The sequence below is a fragment of the Ipomoea nil genome, unplaced genomic scaffold, assembly GCF_001879475.1.
Source record: "Ipomoea nil cultivar Tokyo-kokei standard unplaced genomic scaffold, Asagao_1.1 scaffold3100, whole genome shotgun sequence".
NCBI lineage: Eukaryota > Viridiplantae > Streptophyta > Magnoliopsida > Solanales > Convolvulaceae > Ipomoea > Ipomoea nil.
Window position 1 is genome coordinate 2573996 of NW_017619528.1, and position 22041 is coordinate 2596036.

Below are 22041 nucleotides of genomic sequence, written 5' to 3' on the forward strand. Positions count from 1 at the left end.
TTACCTATATGTGAATATTTCTTGGATTCTACCTGTGTTTTGCTATGAAATGTGAGTGTTTATGCATTGTCTTGTCAAAATGCATATCTAGAGCTTGTGTTTTGGGTTCTTGTATGCCATTGCTTGGTATTTCCTTTGATTCAAGTCATTTTGTTCTATTTGGTGAGATTTGGCATGTTTTGGACTTAAATTTGAGTTGGAGATGAAAATTCCGCGAAGTAGGTTTTGTGGTACAGGACGTGTACCCGCGGGCGGAACGCCGGGCGGGGCATCACCCGTCGCCCCACCCGCGGGTACAAGGCTTGTGGGAATGTGTTCCCGCGGGCGGAACCACGGACGGGGCACCACCCGTGGGTCCACCCGCGTGTACACAATGTTGGGTGTTAGGGGATTTGTTCCCCGTGATTCTTTTGACTCAGTATTTGGTCTTTTGACTTCCCGATGTTCTTCTGTGGAACTATTTGAGTGTCGTCTTGATGTTTCGTATGTCTATAACTATATGGTAAGAATCCATGTAGGTTTTGGTGTGGTGAATCGTGCTAAGTGTTCAACATTGTGTTTCGTTGAACCGTGATGAGTCTTGTGTGTTCTTCGAAGCTACGTTTGGTTTACCCGTTTGATAAGCATGCTAGTTCGGTGTTTAAATTCTAGCATGTGTGTTGTTTGTACCTTCTTATTGGTTGATGATAACTTGTGTTATTCATCGTTGTTGTTGTTGGACTGTGACCCATTCCTTGATTGAGTGTGGTTTCATATCTTCATTGTGATCCGTTGATTGATTCCAGTGTGATGTGATGTGTGTGTGGCTTTACTTAGATTGCACGATTAGTGGAATGGGACACTAGTCACCAAGGTATTGCAGCGGTCCTCGTGGTGGCCGTGACATGATTATGGAGATGTGGCCTTTGTGTAAGGTTCATGTGATTCTTGGGTGGCATGTGTTGCCGTGTGTGTGTACGGTACCCTCGTGTACTATGAAATTGGTGGTCTTGTTGGTGTGGGACGACGGTCCCAGGAGGGAAAAGGTTGGACTAAGAAGTATAGGGGTCTTGGAGGTAATGGTTGGAAAGAAGATACAAGGTTGGGGGTAGCCATAAGGTTGGAACCGGGCATAAGGAAGGCATATCAACTCGTGATGGGTGATGTCACGAGGGCTTGTGTAACCGTGGTTATGACTTCTCTTTCTTGTGACGTGTGTAGTCACAAGGGCATGTGTTGCCATCAGTCTTGTCTTTATCCTTTTTGTTGTGGTATCCTTTGTGGTTTTGGGATGTGTTCCCGTATCCTTGATTGAGAGTCTTGAGTCTTGTGTTGACTATTGATCTTGGTTTTTGACTTATATACTTTTGTATTCCGTTTCGAAAATGGCTTTACAACTTATATCTTATCTTTGTATGTTATTTCACATGTATTGGTGGGTTACCAGCATTATTCGCTGACCGGGCGTCGTCCCATGTTTTATTGTGTTCTTTCAGGTGATGTCTAGGCAAGTGCGCAGTCTAGTGCCTGTTAGCATAGCTTCTCCCGTTTGTTTTATGGCCTCTGTGCCGCTCTAGTTGTAGACTTTTGAGACTTTGGATAGTTGTAAACAATGCAGATGTTGCCGTAGCGTTCATCCTTGTTGGTGAACGTGGTATAACACCCTATGACTTGGATTTATGTTTATCCAGTTATCTTTTAGTCTTCCGCTGTGTTTGTTGTTTAGTTGTGTTATATGCCTGTTTACGGTTTTTAATTAGCCTATTTTTAGGGGGTGTTACAGTTGGTATCAGAGCCTAGGTTTGAGCCTAGGAAGGGTTAAGTCTAGACTTACTAAGTGGCTAAGTGTGGTTTGAAACCTTTAATAAGCGACCTTAAGAATCTAAGGGTTAGGCTTAGGACTTTAGGACGCGCGATGAGGTTGTGAGTTCTTGTGTCGTATTCTGTTGTGTTTTCTGTGCTTTGTTTTCCTTTCAGCTTTGGTTCTCTTTAGTTGAGGCACCAGGTAAGGGTGCGGGCCCTAAGTTCCTCCCGTCATCGTGCTGCTGCTATAGAAGTAAGGATGGTATCATCGAGATGTCGTGCAAGGTCTTCAGAAGCAGTCACCAGTGAACAGTTAGCTCAAAGCCTTCATCAGCTAACGCAGATAACCCGGACGCTGAGTGACACCCTCCTCAATATCAACCACCCTCTTCAGAATGGGAATCGCGACGTAGTGCGCCAAGTTTCAAGTCTCCGTCCCCCGACCTTCGCCGGTGGAGAAGATCCAGCAGTTCTGGGCGAGTGGATCCGGATGTTCGACAAGATCTTCAAAGCTATGGTTTGCCCGGAGGATCGCCAAGTGGAGTTAGCTATGTTCTACCTTCGGCAAGAAGCGGACTCGTGGTGGATGCTTGAAAGGCCAGCCTGTAGACAAGATCCGGAGTTCAGTTGAGAAGACCTGAAGGTTAAGTTACGTGAGCGGTTCTATCCTGCGCATGCCAGGGAGGTCTACCTTTGTGCCACCGATCCCTACCGAGTTCAGCAAGTTCAGAGAGGAATTTGGGAGAACCACAAGAAGAAATTTGACGGAAGTGTTTCACCGGTGGTTAGTAGTGTGATGGCTACCGATGTCGAATCAACAAGAAGTTTCCAAAGAGATGGCTCTAAGAGAGGCAAAGCTCCCAAACCAATCTGGAACAACAAGGCTAAGGGAAGGCGCCCCATTTGCAAGAAGTATGGAAGTGACCACCCCGACGTCGACTGTCATGGGAATCCGATAGAGTGCTTTGCTTGTGGCAAGAAAGGTCACCGGTCCTTTGAGTGCAGGGCTAAGAGGATGACTTCAACGAACTCAACAACAACCTCGGCAAGGCAAGATCAATAGTTGTGAGACAGATGCAAGTGGGAACCGTGGAAGTAAGCTCTTGTGTCTTTTGTTGCACCTTCCATCGTCTTTGTGCCTTTCCTACGTGTTAGCTTCGAACGTTAGCTTGTTTGAGTGTTACCCTTGACCCTCGTTAATCTTTCCTTTCCCTTAGATGAACCCTATCACCCTTTTTGCCAAGTGATCCTTCCTTCCGAACCTTTTCCTTGTTTTCTTTCCGACCCATCTTGTGCAAGGTGGTAGTGTCATCTGCTTTTGAAGGAATGTGGCAAGGTCTAAGAGTTAAGCCGCGTCCGAGTCGAAGTAGTAGCCTGAAGTCGAGAATCCTTAACCCTCTTTAAGCCGTCTTTCTATCCTCTTCTTGTCAAACCAATTGTTTCTTTCCGAGAAATCTTTCCTATCTCTTCGAACGTCGTTCTCGTTTCCTTCTTAATTTGATTCTATATAAGATGACAATCTCGTTTTCCTAAGTTGTAATCTTGAAAATCTTGATTTCCTTCCTAACCTATGCTATTCTTTAGCCTAAATCTAGTACCCTTCGTTGGGAAATCCTTTCAATTCTTTCAAACCTCGTTCTTGTTCCTCTCTTGATTTGACTCTGTCCAAGGTTACGATCTCATCTTTCCAAAGTTGTGACTTTTAGAATCTTAATTCCCTTCCTAGTTATCGCTATCCTAGAGTTTAAATCGGATATCCTCCGTGAGGAAATTCTTTTCAACTACCTAAAACCCCATTTTGATTCCTTACTTATTAAGTTGTAGTCATGTTTACCTTTTTTCTTTTCTTAATCAACATGGTCCTCGAGTTGTTGAACCTAAACTCTCACCTTGATCTTCCCCTTTGAATCGAACCTCGTTCTTGTTTTCCCCGCTTCTAATGATTCTGTGCAAGGTGGCAACCTTATTTCCTAAGTTGCAACTTTGATGACTTTGATCCTACTCCTAAGTAACGTGGTCCTTGAGTTTCTGAACCCAAACCTGTCGCTCTAATCCTTTCCGTCGAACCGCATCTCTTCTTGAGAGCCTTCTTTCCCCTGAGTTACCCTTTCTCCTTTGTTACCGTTCCTGTTTTGAACGTTTCATTCGTACCGAAGTTTTGAAGTTTCAAGCGTTGCTTTGTAGAGGGTTGGAAGGGGTGTGCTAATGCAAGTGTTAATTCAGTAGCCTGCATCAAGTTTGCCCAAGGGCCGGAGTGAAGGACATCCAACTCGTGTTTTGTATCTAGCAGTTGCAGCTTATGTCGGAAGTGTCGGATCAAGTTCACGCAGTTGCCGAGCTCAAGTTAAGTAGTAGGGGTACCTTGTTTCCTTTGGTTGAAGAAGCCAGCAGAGATCAGTTGAAGATGTAACCCTGGTTCTGTGATCCCGAGTGATCTAGTTTAGAGTTCTTGTGGTGTCAGTTTCTGTTTGTGGCTTGTTCCTTAGCTGAGCCGTCTCATTTTGAGTAGATCGTTGGCTAGTTTTGAGCAGGAGTCTGGCTCGGTGTGAAGTTAGCTTTCCTTCCCGGTAAATCTTTTATCTACCACCTTATCTTTTTTTCTTTTCTTACCTTTGTGAACCCTCAACCTATCTCTAAGTCTTGTCTCTTGTTTTGTTAACCGACGGCTTTGGTGTTGAACTTCGTTTTGACCAAACCTATCTATCTCACCACTTTAATTTGAACCCTTGTTTCCTCTAACTTTGGTTAGTGGCAAACACTTTTGTTGCTTAAAACCTCGTTTGCAACCCATCTCTTAAGCTTTGTCATCCGTTTCGCAAGTCGACCGTTTTGTTGTGGTAACTCGTTTCTTCCCTCGTTTGCGGTTGCCGCTCTGCTGATGTCGTTTTTTTGGTTGTGCTTAGTTGTCCTCTTTTGTTTACCGTGGTAGTTAGCTTGTAGTTTGGGTAGTTGGTTTAGTTGTTTTGCTTTCATGAAGATGCAGTTTGTCGCAGTGCACCAAAGGCTAGACCAGATCGGAGCCAGTTCAAGCCGTAGAGGAGAAGATGATGAAGAGTCTGAGGAGTCGGAGAGCGAGTCCTTCTAGAGTGGAGCTGAGGCCGTCTTGTTCGCTCTTCTTTTGGTTGTTGTTATCTTCCTAGTCGTTGTTATCGTTTAGTTGTTGCTTGTCTTTTCTTGTTGTCTTGTTGTTTAGTTAGTTTCGTAGTTGGTGTTTGGAGCTAGTTGCTAAGTTTTTAGTTGTTGTCAAGAAGTCGGTGTTTGTGTTGAGGCTAGAGTTCTTGATGCTCAATTTATCCGTTTGTTAAATTCTTGCCAATCCTTGATTTGACATACCTACTTTCTTGCTTTGAAATTCTTGTGGATTCTTTTGAGTTTTGACTAAAAGAGTTTGTTCTTGAACCTCTTGTCACAATGTTGTTTCCTATCACCGTTTGCTTTTAATTCGTCGTACCTAAGCTTCGGGGACAAAGCTTCTTTGAAGGGGGAGAAGATGTGACACCCCGAAATCCAAATTCAATTAAGGGATTAATTAAGTAATTAATCCTATTTCAATTTGCAATTTAATTCCTTAAATTCCTGAAATTTAATACTTGGGGACTAGTAATTGACTAGTCAACCCCAAAGTCAAAGTTGTACCTTGATCTTTGTAAGGAGTTCCCTTGTTCCTTGCACTTCCTTATGTTAGTAAGGGTATTCTTGACCTTTCACTTGTTGTTGATAATGTAACCTAACCTAGTAAGACCACTTTCATTCTCTCCTTACACTTTTCTAAAAATCTAGCTCCACCCTCTCTCTAAAAGGTCAGTAGCTTTTCTTCCAAGCCAAGTTGGAACCTTGCCAAAACTTCAAGAGTTGCTTCCATGATTCAACCTTTCTTATATTTGGGCATCTAGGAGGGTAAGATCTAAGTTCATCTTGTGTTTTTGGTTTTATCTAAGGTGTCTTTTCTTAAAGATAGGATCTTTATGATCTTTTGGTATGTTCTTGAAGTGGGTTTTGGAAGGTGAGCCTAGTGAGGAGCTTGTTGAGGTGTAAAGTGAAGTCTTTAGTCTACAAGAGGTAACCCATGCTCTACAAAACCTATTTTTCTTACCTATATGTGAATATTTCTTGGATTCTACATGTGTTTTGCTATGAAATGTGAGTGTTTATGCATTGTTTTGTGAAAATGCATATCTAGAGCTTGTGTTTAGGGTTCTTGTATGCCATTGCTTGGCATTTCCTTTGATTCAAGTCATTTTGTTGTATTTGGTGAGATTTGGCATAATTTGGACTTGAATTTGAGATGGAGATGAAAAATCCGCGAAGTTGGTTTTGTGGTACAAGACGTGTACCCGCGGGAGGAACGGCGGGCGGGGCACCACCCGTCGCCCCACCCGCGGGTACAAGGCTTGTGGGAATGTGATCCCGCGGGCGGAACCACGGGCGGGGCACCACCCATGGGTCCACCCGCGGGTACACAATGTTGGGCGTTGGGGGATTTGTTCCCCGTGATTTTTTTGACTCAGTATTTGGTCTTTTGACTTCCCGATGTTCTTTTGTGGAACTATTTGAGTGTCTTCTTGATGTTTCGTATGTCTAGAACTATATGGTAGGAATCCATGTAGGTTTTGGTGTCGTGAATCGTGCTAAGTGTTCAACATTGTGTTTCATTGAACCGTGATGAGTCTTGTGTGTTCTTCGAAACTATGTTTGGTTTACCCGTTTGATAAGCATGCTAGTTCGGTGTTTAAATGCTAGCATGTGTGTTGTTTGTACCTTCTTATTGATTGATGATAATTTGTTGTATTCATCGTTGTTGTTGCTGGACTGTGACCCATTCCGTGATTAAGTGTGGTTTCATATCTTCGTTGTGATCCGTTGATTGATTCCTGTGTGATGTGATGTGCGTGTGACTTTACCTGGATTGCACAATTAGTGGAATGGGACACTAGTCACCAAGGTATTGCAGCGGTCCTCGTGGTGGCTGTGACATGATTATGGAGTTGTGGCCTTTGTGTTAGTTTCATGTGATTCTTGGGTTGCATGTGTTGCCGTGTGTGTGTACGGTACCCTCATGTACTATGAAATTGGTGGTCTTGTTGGTGGTTTGTTGGTGGGGGACGACGGTCCCAGGAGGGAAAAGGTTGGACTAAGAAGTACAGGGGTCCTGGAGGTAATGGTTGGAAAGAAGATACAAGGTTGGGGGTAGCCATAAGGTTGGAACCGGGCATAAGAAAGGCATATCAACTCGTGATGGGTGATGTCACGGGGGCTTGTGTAGCCGTGGTTATGACTTCTCTTTCTTGTGACGTGTGTAGTCACAAGGGCATGTGTTGTCATCAGTCTTGTCTTTATCCTTTGTGTTGTGGTATCCTTTGTGGTTTTGGGATGTGTTCCCGTATCCTTGATTGAGAGTCTTGAGTCTTGTGTTGACTAATGATCTTGGTTTTTGACTTATATACTTATGTATTCCGTTTCGAAAATGGCTTTACAACTTATTTCTTATCTATGTATGTTATTTCACATGTATTGGTGGGTTACCAGCATTATTCTCTGACCGGGCGTCGTCCCTTGTTTTATTGTGTTCTTTCAGGTGATGTCTAGCCGAGTGCGCAGTCTAGTGCCTATTTGCATAGCTTCTCCCGTTTGTTCTATGGCCTGTGTGCCGCTCTAGTTGTAGACTTTTGAGACTTTGGATAGTTGTAAACAATACAGATGTTGTCGTAGCGTTCATCCTTGTTGGTGAACGTGGCATAACACCCTATAACTTGGATTTATGTTTATCCAGTTATCTTTTAGTCTTTCGCTGTGTTTGTTGTTTAGTTGTGTTATCTGCATGTTTAAGGTTTTTAATTAGCCTATTTTTATGGGGTCTTACAAGGTGATTAAATACTTGAATCCAAGGAATCTCATCTTCTCTCTAATTGTTTTCAGAATCCTGAATCTCTGTTTTATTTTATCCAAATCAATCATCTAAAAAATTGTTAGAATTATCTCTAATGAATAAATTAGTAACTTGTGCTTGATACAACCACTTTCCTATGGATCGATAACTCGTACTCCGAGAATTATTTGTTTGCAAATATACTACGCATCAAATTGGCGCCGTTGCCGGGGAAGTGGCGTTCTGTATTGACATTAGTAAAGTTTTATTCTAGGAGCCTAATCCATTTATTTATTTATTTTTATCTTCATTAACAATTTTTTTTTTCATTATAGATGGATAAGAATTCTAAGGAACCATGCCTCCGTTCTACCCTCATTCTTAGGGTTATGAGATGAGTTAGATTATGAATCAAGAATATGGAGGAATGGAACAACACTTCCCTTTCTCAAATTTCACCAATTCAAGTCAAGAATATATTCAAGATAGTTCATCTCATGCATCCATATCACAACCCCAATGGTGTTCCTTTTGGGGTAGGAATCACGTGGTGGAGAATTGCTACATGATCCCAACATATTCCATGACATACTCCACCCCACCAACCATGTTCTTCAACAACCTACTCAAGGATTTTGGGCCAACATGAGTCATGCCACTTATCAAAGATGCACACCACCTACTCCACAACCCTTATGGTGCATGATGTGTGGTTGACCTCATGAGGCAGAAAAATGCTTCATCTTGGATCCCAACTACCAGTATCAAGGGCAAGCTCAAGAGTTGCCTTACCAAGAGTTTCAACAAGAATACCAACCACTTGCCCCAACAACTGAGATTAAGTCCATAAAGTTAAAGCAATTGTACACTCAATTTCTGTAACAAAAAGCTCGAAATGATCACGAGATGGCTCAATGTCAAGATTTGACAATTCAAGAGTCACTTCAAGATTCATTTAATGACCCAACAATTGATATGAAGCCCATACAGACTAACAAGTTAATGCAAATGTACTCTCAACTTCTGGAGCTACAAGCTCAAAGTGATCACAAGATGGGTCAACTTGATCACATGATGGCTCGACAACAAGATTTGATAATTTAAGAGCCACTTCAAGATTCATTTAATGGAGAGGTTCTAGAAGAGTTGCTCTTGCCAAATGAAGGTCATGAGGTTGAGAGAAATAAGAAGGATGGTGAAAACCTTGAAAATGAAGATGATGAGGTTCTGGATGAATGCATTGAGATGGAGACATCAAGTTGGGAGGAAAGTGTAGAGTTGCAAGGTAATGGTGGCAAGGAACACATGGAGACTTTCCTGTTAGATGATGATGTTTTTGATGGAGTACATGATTTGAACGAAGATGTCTCACCAATGGAGAACACTTCATTAAATTTAGCGCTTCATGGGAGGCACCCCATGTTATCTTTTATTGCTTTCCCTATTTATTTATTGCTTTCTAGATTCGTTTTATTTTAGTTTTATTGCTTTCTAGTTCGTGATTATTTTAATGCTTTTCAGTTTTATCTTTTCTCTTGTTCTCCTTTCTTTTGTTTTGCATCAGGGACGATGAAAATTTTTAAGTGTAGGGGAGGAGCCATTAATTCGGGGATAATTTTAAAAATTTTAAAATTTTTGCTTTTGCTTGAATGACTCATATGCTATTTTTGGTGAATAAGTTACTTGTCTTAGCATGCAATTGCAATTACTCTCTCTTGTCAGTTTGTGGTTTGTTTGGTGGTGCTTGCTGCATCTCAATTTGTGATTGATGATTTGAAGTGTAACACATAATTGATCTATTCCCTTGCCAATAGCTTTGTTAACCACTTAATAATTGGATTAATTCTTGATCTTGTGTGTTATGCATTGCTAGTGAAGGCTTATGTGAGATTCCGGTCATGGGTGTTTTGCTAGAACTTGCCTCATTACTTCCTAAGTGATGTCTAAGTTTTGCATATTTTGAATTGATTTAGGCCATTTTTGTTTAGCCATAGCCTTTAAACCTGTCCCTATATATATTTTTATCCTTTGTGTCCCCATTGTGCATTTTATTTGTTTAAATAAGTGCTAAGCACTTATCCCCTCATTGTGATTGTTTTTATTTGATTTACCCCAATTATTATAACCCTTAGCCCTTGGCCAAATATTTCCCTTTCACCCTTTGAGAGAATGAAACTTTTATCTTTATTATTTTTGTAAAAAGAGTTTTACGGAATTGTGCCAAAAAGCAGCTGATATTACAAATGTTCAAGTGTGAGGGAATTGAAAGATTGGATTAAAATTCTCTTGTAGTATTCAAAAGAAATCTAAAGAAAAGAATCGGAAAAAAGGAGAAAAGAAAAGAAAAGAATGAAAAAGGAAAAAAGATTGAAAGTTTTTGAGTTTGGATCCCCACTTTACCAAAGAGTTGCTAAGTTCTTAAAACAAATTTGCTCCTCGAAAGTTTTTGAGTTTGGATCCCCACTTTACCAAAGAGTTGCTAAGTTCTTAAAAGAAAATTTGCTCCTTGAAATTATGATTATCTCATCTCTTACAAATTTTGAAAAGTTTAGATAAATTGTGACATTCTCTCTTTTTGATTAATTTTTCCATACCACTTCTTTGTTAGCCATCACCCGTAGCTCCATTACAAGCTTAATAAAGTCCTATTTGATCTTAGCATGCATTCTTAGATTTGATTTAGGGGAGTATGAAAGGCAAGCTTATGGGATCTCATTCATGAACCGTGTCTTGCATAATCTCAACTGAGTACTTGTGCACACTTGATCCTCACATACTTTAAATTCTTGGTGCTTAGTTATTGGCTTGGAAATGGGTCTCTTATGTGCCAAACTAATTTGATTCTCGAAGCTTGTTGTTTTGTAGCAAGTTGGTTGGTGGTTTGAAAGGTCGTGCAAGAGAGAGCATGAGTAATTTGTATGTTTTGACTTGTAATTTTATTCCTTGGTTTTGCTTGAGGACAAGCAAATGCTTAAGTGTGAGGGGGTGATGTTATCACATTTGTGCTTGTTTTTATAGTTATTTTGAATCATCTCAGTAACTAAGTTCTTTAATTTTGCTTATTTAATACATGTTTTCCTTGCTATTCTCATTAGGATATGGTTTTGTACTCGTTTTGAATGTTTTACGGTGTTTGTTAGTGTTTTTGAACCATTGTAGGTCAAAGTTACGAGCAAGAGAAGTCCTAGAACAAAATTGAAGTCAAAAGTGGACCGAAAGACACCTACACAGTACATTCGACGCGTCGGCCAAAGGCTCGACGCATCCAAAATTTCCATAAAGTTTTCCGGTCGAGACCAGTAGGTCTCGCTGCGTCGAGCGGAGTCGAGCGAGCGGACGTCATAAATGAATGCGGAGTCGAGCGAGCGAGCGGACGTCATAGAAGGCAGCAATTCTCCAAACCAAAATAAAATGAATGCAACAACATTCCAAATCACAAAAAGGTGTTGATTCCAATAAGTTTCCAAATTCCAAAAGAAAGAAAGATTTATTACGGCAATTTCCTAATTAATTTAGGAAAATTCCAATTTCACCCCAGCTTTGTACCTACTACAAAATCTCACCTTCCTTAACTCTAATGGAGACAATTTTTTTTAGAATTTAGAATAGACAATCCATAATTCAGAATTCAGAGATCTTTGGAGACAAGAAAGAGAGAAATCAAGAGCCACAAGTTGTCTTGGGGATCAAGAAGAGGACTGGGGAGATTTGAGAAAATCGTCTGGTTAATTCTTGTAATCTTTTGATGATTTGTATTTCTTTATTATTATTTGCTATGTATAATTTAGCCAAGTTTGGATAAATTCTTTAGAGATTTTTGGGTAAAAATGTTTATGAGCATATGTGCCTGAGCTCTCAGTTTCTTTAATATATTATTACTTGTGTTTAATACTTGTGTTGTAATCGTGATAATATTGTTTGATGCTTGTAATTAATGGCCATAGTTACTTGTTTCGTTTGCTTTGTTTGTGTCACAACGAGATTTGGCCATAACTTTGTGCACACACAATTGCACCTAATTGTTGCACCTTGAGAAAGGGTAATTTATTAGGGGGATTTAATTCTTGATTATTGCGCATCGAGAGATGGTAGCAGTTAGGAATTTATGATGCTTGATTTTGTTTTATTGGGTGTTTAAGCCACGAGAGTGGAAATTCACTAGTGTTAGTGACTACGAGAGTAGCTCTATACCACCTTGCATCCTCACACTTGTTAAACCCGGATTTTAATATTGTCCTTAAGATTTTGCACTAGGTGATTAAATACTTGAATCCCAGGAATCTCATCTCTGTTTTATTTTATTTATTTTATGCAAATCAATCATGTAAAAAATTGTTAGAATTAGCTGTAATGAATAAATTAGTAACTAGTGCTTGATACAACCACTTCCCTGTGGATCGATAACTCGTACTCCGAGAATTATTTGTTTGCAAATATACTACGCATCAAATTGGCGCCGTTGCCGGGGAAGTGGCGTTCAGTATTGACAATTGTAAAGTTTTATTCTAGGAGCCTAATCCATTTATTTTATTTTTTTTTATTTTTATCTTCACTAACAAATTTTTTTTTAGTTTATGGATGGATATGAATTCCAAGGAACCATGCCACCGTTCTACCCTCATTCTCAGGGTTATGAGATGAGTTGAATATGAATCAAGAATATGGAGGAATGGAACAACACTTCCCTTTCTCAAATTTCACCAACTCAAGTCAAGAATATATTCAAGATAGCTCATCTCAGGCATCCATATCACAATTGTAACACCCCCTAAATTCCATGCTTTTTAAAGCCTTAAACATGCAGATATCTAAACCAAAACATCAAACACAGCGAAAGACTAAAAGAGGAAATATATAAACTGGAAGTAAAGGGGTGCTATGCCACGCTCACCCAGGGGTGAACGCACAGGCTAACATCTGCATTGTTCAATATCTAAAACCAACATAACAAAGTACTAAGTCTAAATTGGCTCACAGGCCACAAAACATAAGGGAGGAGCTATACTAGCTGGCACTAAACCGTGCACTTGTCTAAATATCACCTGAAAGAAACACATAAAACATGGGACGATGCCCGGTCAGCGAATAATGCTGGTAACCCACCATTACATGTGAAATATCATACATAGATAATATATAAGTTTGTAAAGCCATTTTCAAAATGGAATACATATATATAAGTTCAAAACCAAGAGTAATAGTCAACACAAGACTCAAACACTCTCAACAAGAACACGGAAACACATCCCAAGATTTCAAGGAACAACAACGACTCACAAGAAGTCTCAAGGTATAATCTATCATCACACAACAGACTAACACCCGACATGCATAACTCAAAGGAATAAGGACACACCCAATGACAACATATGCCTAGGCAACACATGCCTTTGTGACTACACATGTCAAAAGAAGAGAACTCACAACAACGGCTACACAAGCCCACGTGAGATCACCCATCACGAGTTCATATGCCTTCCTTATGCCCGGTTCCAACCTTATGGCTACCCCCAACCTTATATCTAGTTCCAACCTTTACCTCCAGGACCCCTGTACAACTAAGTCCAACCTTTTCCCTCCGAGGACCATCGTCCCCATCCGCCAACGACCGCCAACAAGACCACCAATTTCGTAGTACACGAGGGTACCGATCACACACAAGGCAACACATGCCTCCCAAGAAATACGTGAACCCGACACACAGGTCACAAACTCCATAATCACGTCATGGACACCACGACGACCACTGCAATACCTTGGTGACTAGTATCCCATACCACTAATCGTGCAATCCAGGTAAAGCCACACACACATCACACCTCAACAGGAATCAATCAACGGATCACAACGAAGATATGAAACCTACTCAATCAAGGAATGGATCACTGTCCAACCACAATGATAAATAACACAAGTTATCATCAACGATAAGATGGTACAAACAACACACACACTAGCATTTAAACACTTAACTAGCATGCTTAACAAACGGGCAAACCAAATGTAGTTCTGAAGAACGCACAAGACTCATCACGGTTCAACGAAACACAATATTGAACAATTAGCACGATTCACGACACCAAAGCCTACATGGAATCCCACCATATAGTTCTAGACATAAGAAACATCAAGAAGACACTGAAATAGTTCCACAAAAGAACATCGGGAAGTTAAAAGACCAAATACCGAGTCACAAGAATCACAGGAACAAATCCCCTACCCGTGGTTCCGCCCGCGGGTACATGCCCACATCTCACCTGTACCCCGCGGGTGGGCGGCGGGTGGACGCCTACCCGCTGTTCCGCCTGCGGGTACGTACCTGTACACCAAAACAATCCCTTCAGGGATTTTCAACACTAAGCTCAAATTCAAGTCCAAAACATGCCAAATCTCACCAAATACAACAAAATGACTTGAATCAAAGGAATAGCCAAGTAATGGCATACAAGAAACCTAAACACAAGCTCTAGATATGCATTTTCACAAGACAATGCATAAACTCTCACATTTCATAGCAAAACACATGTAGAATCCAAGAAATCATCATATAGGTAAGCAAAATGAATTTTGTAGAGCATGGGTTACCTCTTGAAGATAAAAACCTTCACTTAACACTTCACCAAGCTCCTAATAAGGCTCACCTTCCAAACCCACTTCAAGAACACACCAAAAGATCATAAAGATTCTATCTTTAAGAAAAGACACCTAAGAAAACACTAAAAACACAAGATGAACATAGATCTTACCCTCCTAGATGCCCAAATGTATGAAAGGTAGAATCTTGGAGACAACTCTTGAAGATTTGACAAAGCTTCAACTTCACTCGGAAGAAAAGCTATATACCTTTTTAGAGAGAAGGTAGAGCTAGAATTTGGAAAGTGTAAGGAGAAAAATGAGGGTGTTCTACTAGGTTAGCATACATTACTAACACAAGGTGAAAAGTCAAGAATACCCTTAATAACACGAAGAGGTGTAAGGGAACAAGGGAACTCCTTACAAAGCTTAAGGTACAACCTTTACTTTGGGGTTGACTAGTCAATTACTAGTCCCCGACTATTGAATTTTCAGGATTTTTAGGAATTAAATTATCAATTGAAATATGATTAATTACTTAATTAATCCCTTAATTGAATTCGGATTTCGGGGTGTCACAACAACCCCAATGGTGTTCCTTTTGTGGTAGGAATCACGTGAGAGGTGGACCTTGGCGTTGCTATTTCCTACCTTTACAAAGAAAAACAACAAATGAGAGGGAGGGAACGAGTGCTCACTCGATTTCCCCAAACACACCCTAAGGGGGGATGATGCCGAACCACGCGTACCAAACCCGACGGAAGAACCCGATGACATAGTCTGGAAGGACTTAGCCTAAGCAGCTAACGCACATCCTAAGAGGGCACTAAGTCCAACCTCGCGTACCAACCCCGACGGAGGAGCCCGCTGGCTTGGTCTGACAGGACTTGGCTCGAGCGGCTAGCACACCCTAAGGGGGCACGAGTTCTAACCTCTCGTATCAACCCCGACGGAAGAACCCGGTGGGATAGTCCGGAAGGACTTAGCCCGAGCGGCTAACGCGCACCCTAAGGGGGCACGAGGTCCAACCTCGCGTACTAACCCCTACGGAGGATGTACCCTAAGGGGGCACGAGGTCCGACCTCATGTACCAACCCCGATGGAGGAGCCCGGTGGCATAGTCCAGGAGGACTTAGCTAGATCGGCTAACGTACCCGAAGGGGGCACGAGGTCCGACCTCGCGTACCAACCCCAACGGAAGAGCCCGAAGACATAGCCTAATAAGACTTGACTAGTCTCACAAGACTTGACTAGTCTCATAAGACTTGATTGAGGAGGCTAACATAAGGCATTGAAAAAAAATTGGCCTGGCACAATACCGAGGTGCACCGCGACAGCACCTCGGCACTTTGCCGAGGCCCCATCGCCTTTGCACCTTGGCCCACTACCGAGATCCCGCGCCTCGGCACGAGCCGAGGTCTCGTACCTCGGCATGGACCAAGGCCAAGCACCTCAGCAGTAGCCGAAGGCTTGTTAAAAAAACACAAAAAAAAAAATAAAATAAAACAACAACAACAAAGAATGGGGGTGAAAAACCAAATCACCAAAACAAAATAAAGGAAAAATTGATAGATACATGGCTGGTAACCCATCAGTACGCATTAAATAACATAGTATAGAGAGATATAATCAAAGTCATTTGAAACTAAGGAATACCATATTTATCATTTTAAAACCAATGAAGGAAGTCAACATCAAAGACCAATCACATAATGACAATTTAAGGATGCATCCTACCATTCACAAGGTAGAATAGATCAAGACATGCTCATAAGCAAAGGAATCACACAATCACATAATGACAATTTCATGTTTCAAATCACATAGTTCCAACCTTATGCCCGGTTCCAACCTTATGGCTACCCCCGGCCTTATCACAGTTCCAACCGTTACCTCCTAGTGCCACCCTGTACTTCTGAGTCTAACCTTTTACCTCCGGGGACCGTCGCCCCCCCCCCCCCCCCACCTACACCGCCAAACATCACTACCGATCTCTCAGTACATGAAGATACCATTAAATATCATATTCACAAAACCGCCGATCTCGTGAGCAAAGCTCAAGTAACAAAGCCACCAATCTCAATCATGGTCACACATAGTCATTAGTATCAAGAAGACTAAGGCTCAACAATAACCCCAATCATATATCAACAAAGGCTACAACGATTACATACGATCACACCATAGGAATCAATCAAGAGATCACAATAAAGACATGAGACCATACTCAACAACAAAGGATTACAATCCAACACCAAATGATTGTCAACACAAGTTGCCAACCCCAATAAGAAGGAACGAACCACACATACTAGCATATCAACATCAAACTAGCATGCTTATCAAACGGGTAAACCAAATTAATTCCAAAAAACATTCACGACTCACATTAGCCCAACGAATCATGAAGTTGGACCCTTAGCACGATTCAAGACACCAAATCCTACACGGAATCCTAACACACCGTTCTAGACATACGAAACATCAATAAGAATCACAATTAGCACAATAAATCAACAACGGGAGGTCAAAACATCAATACCGGGAAGAAAGAATCACAGGGAACAAATCCTCGCACACATTCACAAGTGTTCCCCGCGGGTGGGGCCACGGGTAAGCCCCCACCCGTGGGCCTGCCCGCGGGGTACAACCCAACAGTCACACGTTCCCCGCGGGTGGGGCGGCGGGTAGGCCACTGCCCGCGGGGTTCATTCCTTTACACCAAAATCCCTTCGGGGATTTTCATCACCAAGGTCAGGTTCAAGTCCAAAACACCGAAAATCTCACACACAACAAAAATATGACTTGAACCCAAGAAATAGCCAAGCAATGGCATTCAAGAAGCCTAAAAACAAGCTCTAAACATGCATCACCACAAGATCGTGCATCAAATCTTACAAATCACATCAAGAACAACAAGTAGGAGCCAAGAATCATCATTTAAGTAAGAAAATAGCTTTTGTAAAGCATGGGTTACCTTTGTAGACCAACAACCACACTTTTTCACCCTCTTAAGCTTCTTCATAGAGCTCTTCTTGCACGCCAACTTCTTACACAAGCCAAAACACAAGAAAGGTTCTAACTTTAGATAAAGACACCCAAAAGATGACTAAAAACACCAAAAAGGCAAGAACCTTACCCTTTCCTATGCTCAAGAAGAAGAAAGTTGGAATCTTGGTGAAAGATCTTGCAAGACTTGGAGGTTCACCTTCTTGCTTGAAGAATAAGCTAGGTTATTTTAGAGAGAGGCTAGAGTGCTTGAGTCTTAGGTTGAAAGGATGAATGAAATGGCATGTCTTGTTAGGGTAGCTTGAACCAAAATTCATAGGTGAAAAACCATTTTTACCCTTACTAAGGTTCGAAAGACAAGGGGACAAGGGCACAACTCAAGAAGCACAAGGGACACCCATTTGACTTAAGTGACTAGTAAAAATCTAGTCCCACGACTATCAAATTTCAGGATTTTTAGAAATGGATTATCAAAGAAAGTTTGGATTAATTCTTCAATTAATCCCCGATTAGTGTTTAGAGTTACGGGGTGTCCCACGCTCGCCATTCTGAATGTTTAACAGCCTGTGTGTAACAATTAAATGGGATCGGAAGGATGCATCTCATGGGTCCGAACCGTGGATTTGATCATTTTCCCACGTGGACGTTTGACGGGCTGGACGTCCTCAACAGGCAGCTATCGGTCCAGCGAGGCAGATGGTCCGACGACAATAGTGGGCGGCGGTCGAGAGGAGTCCGAATCACTACCGGTGGTGTTGGGTGGGACGACCACAGGACCAATCGGCGACGAAATCGCAGTGGGATAAAGAACTGACTCAGCCCACTAACAGAATTTCTCAGGTGGAGATGGCTGCACAGTATTTTTAGTATCAAAAGGATAAACTGTTTCATCAAATCTTACATGCATGCCCACATGAATCTTGTTAGTCTATAAGTCCATGCATCTATACCCCCGAAACGACTCAGGATAACCTATGAAAACACATGGGGTGGACCGGAACGAGAATTTATGACGATTATATCATTTGAGATATGGGTAACACAAACACCCAAAGACACGAAGAAAAGAATAGGAGGGATTGAAATTATGCACTTTAAAGTGTGGACTGAGATTATTTAATACAACTGAAGGCATTTTGTTAATTAAATAAACTGTAGTTTCAAATGCAAAATCCCAGAACTTATATGAGAGAGAGGCACGGGCTAGAAGAGCCAGACCTGTTTCAACAATGTGTCTGTGTTTTCGTTCGACACGACCATTTTGTTTATGAGTGTAGACACAAGATTGTCTATGAAGGATATCTAATTGAATAAAGGAATGATGAAATTTTTGTATTCAACTCCTAGATTTGATTGAACGACTGAAATTTTTGTGTTAAAAAATCGTTCAACCATTGTACGAAATTGATCAAAGATGGCATACAGATCAGATTTTAATTTCATGGTAAAATACCAAGTTTAACAAGTATAATCATCCACAAAAATAACAAAAAACCGATAGCAATCAATTGACAAAAGGGGAGCTGGACCCCGAATAGCTGTGTATATCAAATCAAGGACACTAGAATTGGATGTCTCAACACGTGCCAATGGGAATCGAGAGGATTTGCCCATTTGACATGCATTACACAAACTAGAATTACATCAAATAGAATTATTTGACCCACTAACCGGATACGACTGAAGAATACGAAGTAAAACACGATGGTGTGGATGTCCTAAACGATCATGCCACACTGACGGAGAGGTGCGAGCTGTAAGAAAAATTGAGGGAGATGGTGTTGCAATTGGGAGCTTGTAGAGACCCCCATGACTATTGCCTTTAAGTAGAATTTCCTTGGTGTTGATATCCTTCACAACAAAAAAGACGGGTGAAACTCAAAAAACACTTTATTATCTATTGCAAATTTTTGAATAGATAATAAAGAAGTAGAGACACTGGGAACATGAAGGATATTAGACAATTGGAAGGAACGAGATGGGGTATTAAAAGAAGCATGACCTACACGACAAATAGATTAGTGTTTAGATTTACGGGGTGTCACATCCTCTCCCCCTAACAAGAAGCTTCGTCCCCGAAGCTTGGGTACGACGGGTTCAACAAAAGATAGCAACGAATCAAAGATGTGACAAAAGTCAGCAAGTGTATAAACATAATCAAGGCTTCAAAGGTCAAGAGTTGTGCAAGGGTTTAAGATAACGGGGAAAACTTCTCAAGCACAAAACTACTAAAAGATCAACTACCCTTCACCTGGCCTAAGATTACACGCAAAGAAAGGTAATGTGAGGTACCTAAGGTAAACAGATCCGGATAACGCTGTCTCATGGCGAACTCCAGCTCCCAAGTTGCTTCTTCCACCTCGTGATGCGACCACCACACCTTAACCATCTTCACTGACTTCCTACGGGTTTCTCTTGTCTTGAAGTCCAAGATCTGGAGCGGTCTTTCTTCATAAGACATTGTACCGGCAAGAGGTACCACTTCTGGCGAAATCACATGCGAAGGGTCGTGCACATACTTCTTCAACTGGGACACATGAAATACATTGTGCACCCGCTCCAACTCCATTGGTAGCGCCAAACGATATGCGAGATTCCCTATCCTCTCGAGAATCTCATAGGGACCAATAAACCGGGGGCATAGCTTGCCTTTCTTTCCGAATCTCATTACTCCCCGGGTGGGAAAAACTTTTAACCACACTTTGTCCCCAACTGCGAACTCTGCCTATTTCCTTCCTAAATCCGCGTAGGACTTTTGCCGATCCTGTGCCATATTCATCCTTCCTTGGATATGCTTGATCTTCCCTACGGTATCATGCAAATATTGCGGTCTCAACATCACCGGGTTAACCAAATTCTCCCAACATAACGGACTTCGGCATTTCTAACCATAGAGCGCTTCGTACGGTGCCATATGTATGCTTGCATGGAAGCTGTTATTGTAAGAGAACTCGATCAAGTCCAAGTGCTCTTCCCACGAGCCTTAGAAGTGCAACATGCACGCCCTTAGCATATCCTCAAATGTTTGGATGGTCCTCTCAGTTTGTCCATACGTGGCATGGTGATAAGCAGTGCTTAGGTTCAACTTTGTTCCCAAAGCAGCTTGCAAAGACTTCTAGAATTGAGATAGGAACCTAGGATCTCGGTCGGAGACGATATCCCGAGGTACTCCATGGTACTTCACCACCTGACTTATGTATGCTTTGGCTAATTGCGTCATTGACCAAGTTTCCCTCATAGCTATGAACTGAGCCATCTTAGTTAAACAATCCACTATCACCCAAATCTTGTCCTTGCCTGTACGGGTCATGGGTAATCAACCTACCAAAATCTGTAGAAATGGAGTCCCACTTCCCTTGGGGTACCTCCAACGGTTGCACCAATCCTTTGGACCTGCATCATTTCGCCTTGACTTTCTGACAGTTCAAGCACTTACTCACGAAGTCAACTATTTCCTTCTTCATGTTAGGCCACCAATAAAGCTTTTTCACGTCTTTGTACAACTTGTCACCCCCGGGGTGTACCGAATAAGGAGTGTTGTGACCTTCCTCCAGAATTTGGCGCTTCAAGCGGTCACAAGACACGGGTATGCACCAACGACCTTTGTACCTTAAGCCCCTATCTTCGGATAATTCAAAAGATCCCTTCTTTCCCCCGACTAGTTCACTCCTCAATTTTGCTAGGCCGACATCCTTCAATTGCTCATCCTTTATTTCTTCCATGAGGGTAGGCACGATCCTCAAATTGAACAAACGGACCTCATCTTCCACCCCACCTTGTTCCACCACCTCCAAGTTCATCTTTTGTAATTCCTTACAAAGTTCATCGGCCACCACCCAGATAAAGCTGATAGAATGTTTAGATTTCCTGCTCAGTGCATCGACTACCACGTTTGCCTTTCCCTCGTGATACTGAATATCCAATTCATAATCCTTGATGAGTTCTAGCCAACGTCTTTGACGCATGTTCAGATCCTTTTGCGTGAAAATGTAGTTGAGACTTTTGCGATCCGTGTAGATTTTACATTGTACTCCGTATAAATAATGGATCCAGATTTTTAGAGCAAAGACGACCGCGGCCAATTCTAGGTCATGAGTGGGATAATTTTCCTCGTGCACCTTAATTTGTCGAGAGGCGTATGCGATTACTCATCCATTTTGCATTAGAACACACCCCAAACCTTTCTTTGACGCATCGCTGTACACTACAAATCCTTCTGTCCCCGACGGAAGAGTTAACACGGGCGTAGTCGTCAGCTTATCCTTTAATTCTTGAAATGCTGAATCACAATCTTGATTCCACTGAAAAGGAACATCTTTCTTTAACAACTTGGTTAACGGTTGAGCCACCTTTGCAAAGCCTAATACGAACCTGCGGTAATATCCTGCTAAACCCAGGAAACTCCTTACTTCCCTAATTGTCGTCGGTACAGCTCAATCCTTCACAACTCGGATCTTATATGGATCCACTGAGATACCGTTGCTATTAATCACGTGCCCCAAGAATGTTACACTGTCCTTCCAAAACTCACACTTGGAGAGCTTGGCGTAACGCTGTTTCTCTCTCAGAATTTGAAGCACGATTCAAAGATGTTTTCCATGATCCTCCTTGCTACGGGAATATATGAGGATATCATCGATGAACACGATTACAAAATCACATCGATGAACACTATCACAAAATCATCTAGGTGCGGTTCGAATACTCGGTTCATCAAATCCATGAACACTGCCGGCACATTGGTTAGACCGAACGGCATTACCGTGAACTCATAATGTCCATAGCGAGTCCTGAAGTGTAACACCCCCGAT

At 41.7% G+C, this 22041-nt stretch overlaps 1 protein-coding gene across 1 annotated transcript; it reads right to left on the reverse strand.

The window, feature by feature from the left end:
* Positions 1 to 19466: 19466 nt before the first annotated feature.
* Positions 19467 to 19898, reverse strand: LOC109166503. Its single transcript, XM_019315453.1, has one exon. It carries the CDS (start codon positions 19896 to 19898, stop codon positions 19467 to 19469), a length of 432 nt encoding a protein of 143 aa, XP_019170998.1.
* Positions 19899 to 22041: the final 2143 nt, after the last annotated feature.

Excerpts from the sequence above, each read along its gene's own strand:
- LOC109166503 (XM_019315453.1), bottom strand. The coding sequence starts at position 19,898 with ATGAGATTCGGAAAGAAAGGCAAGCTATGCCCCCGGTTTATTGGTCCC.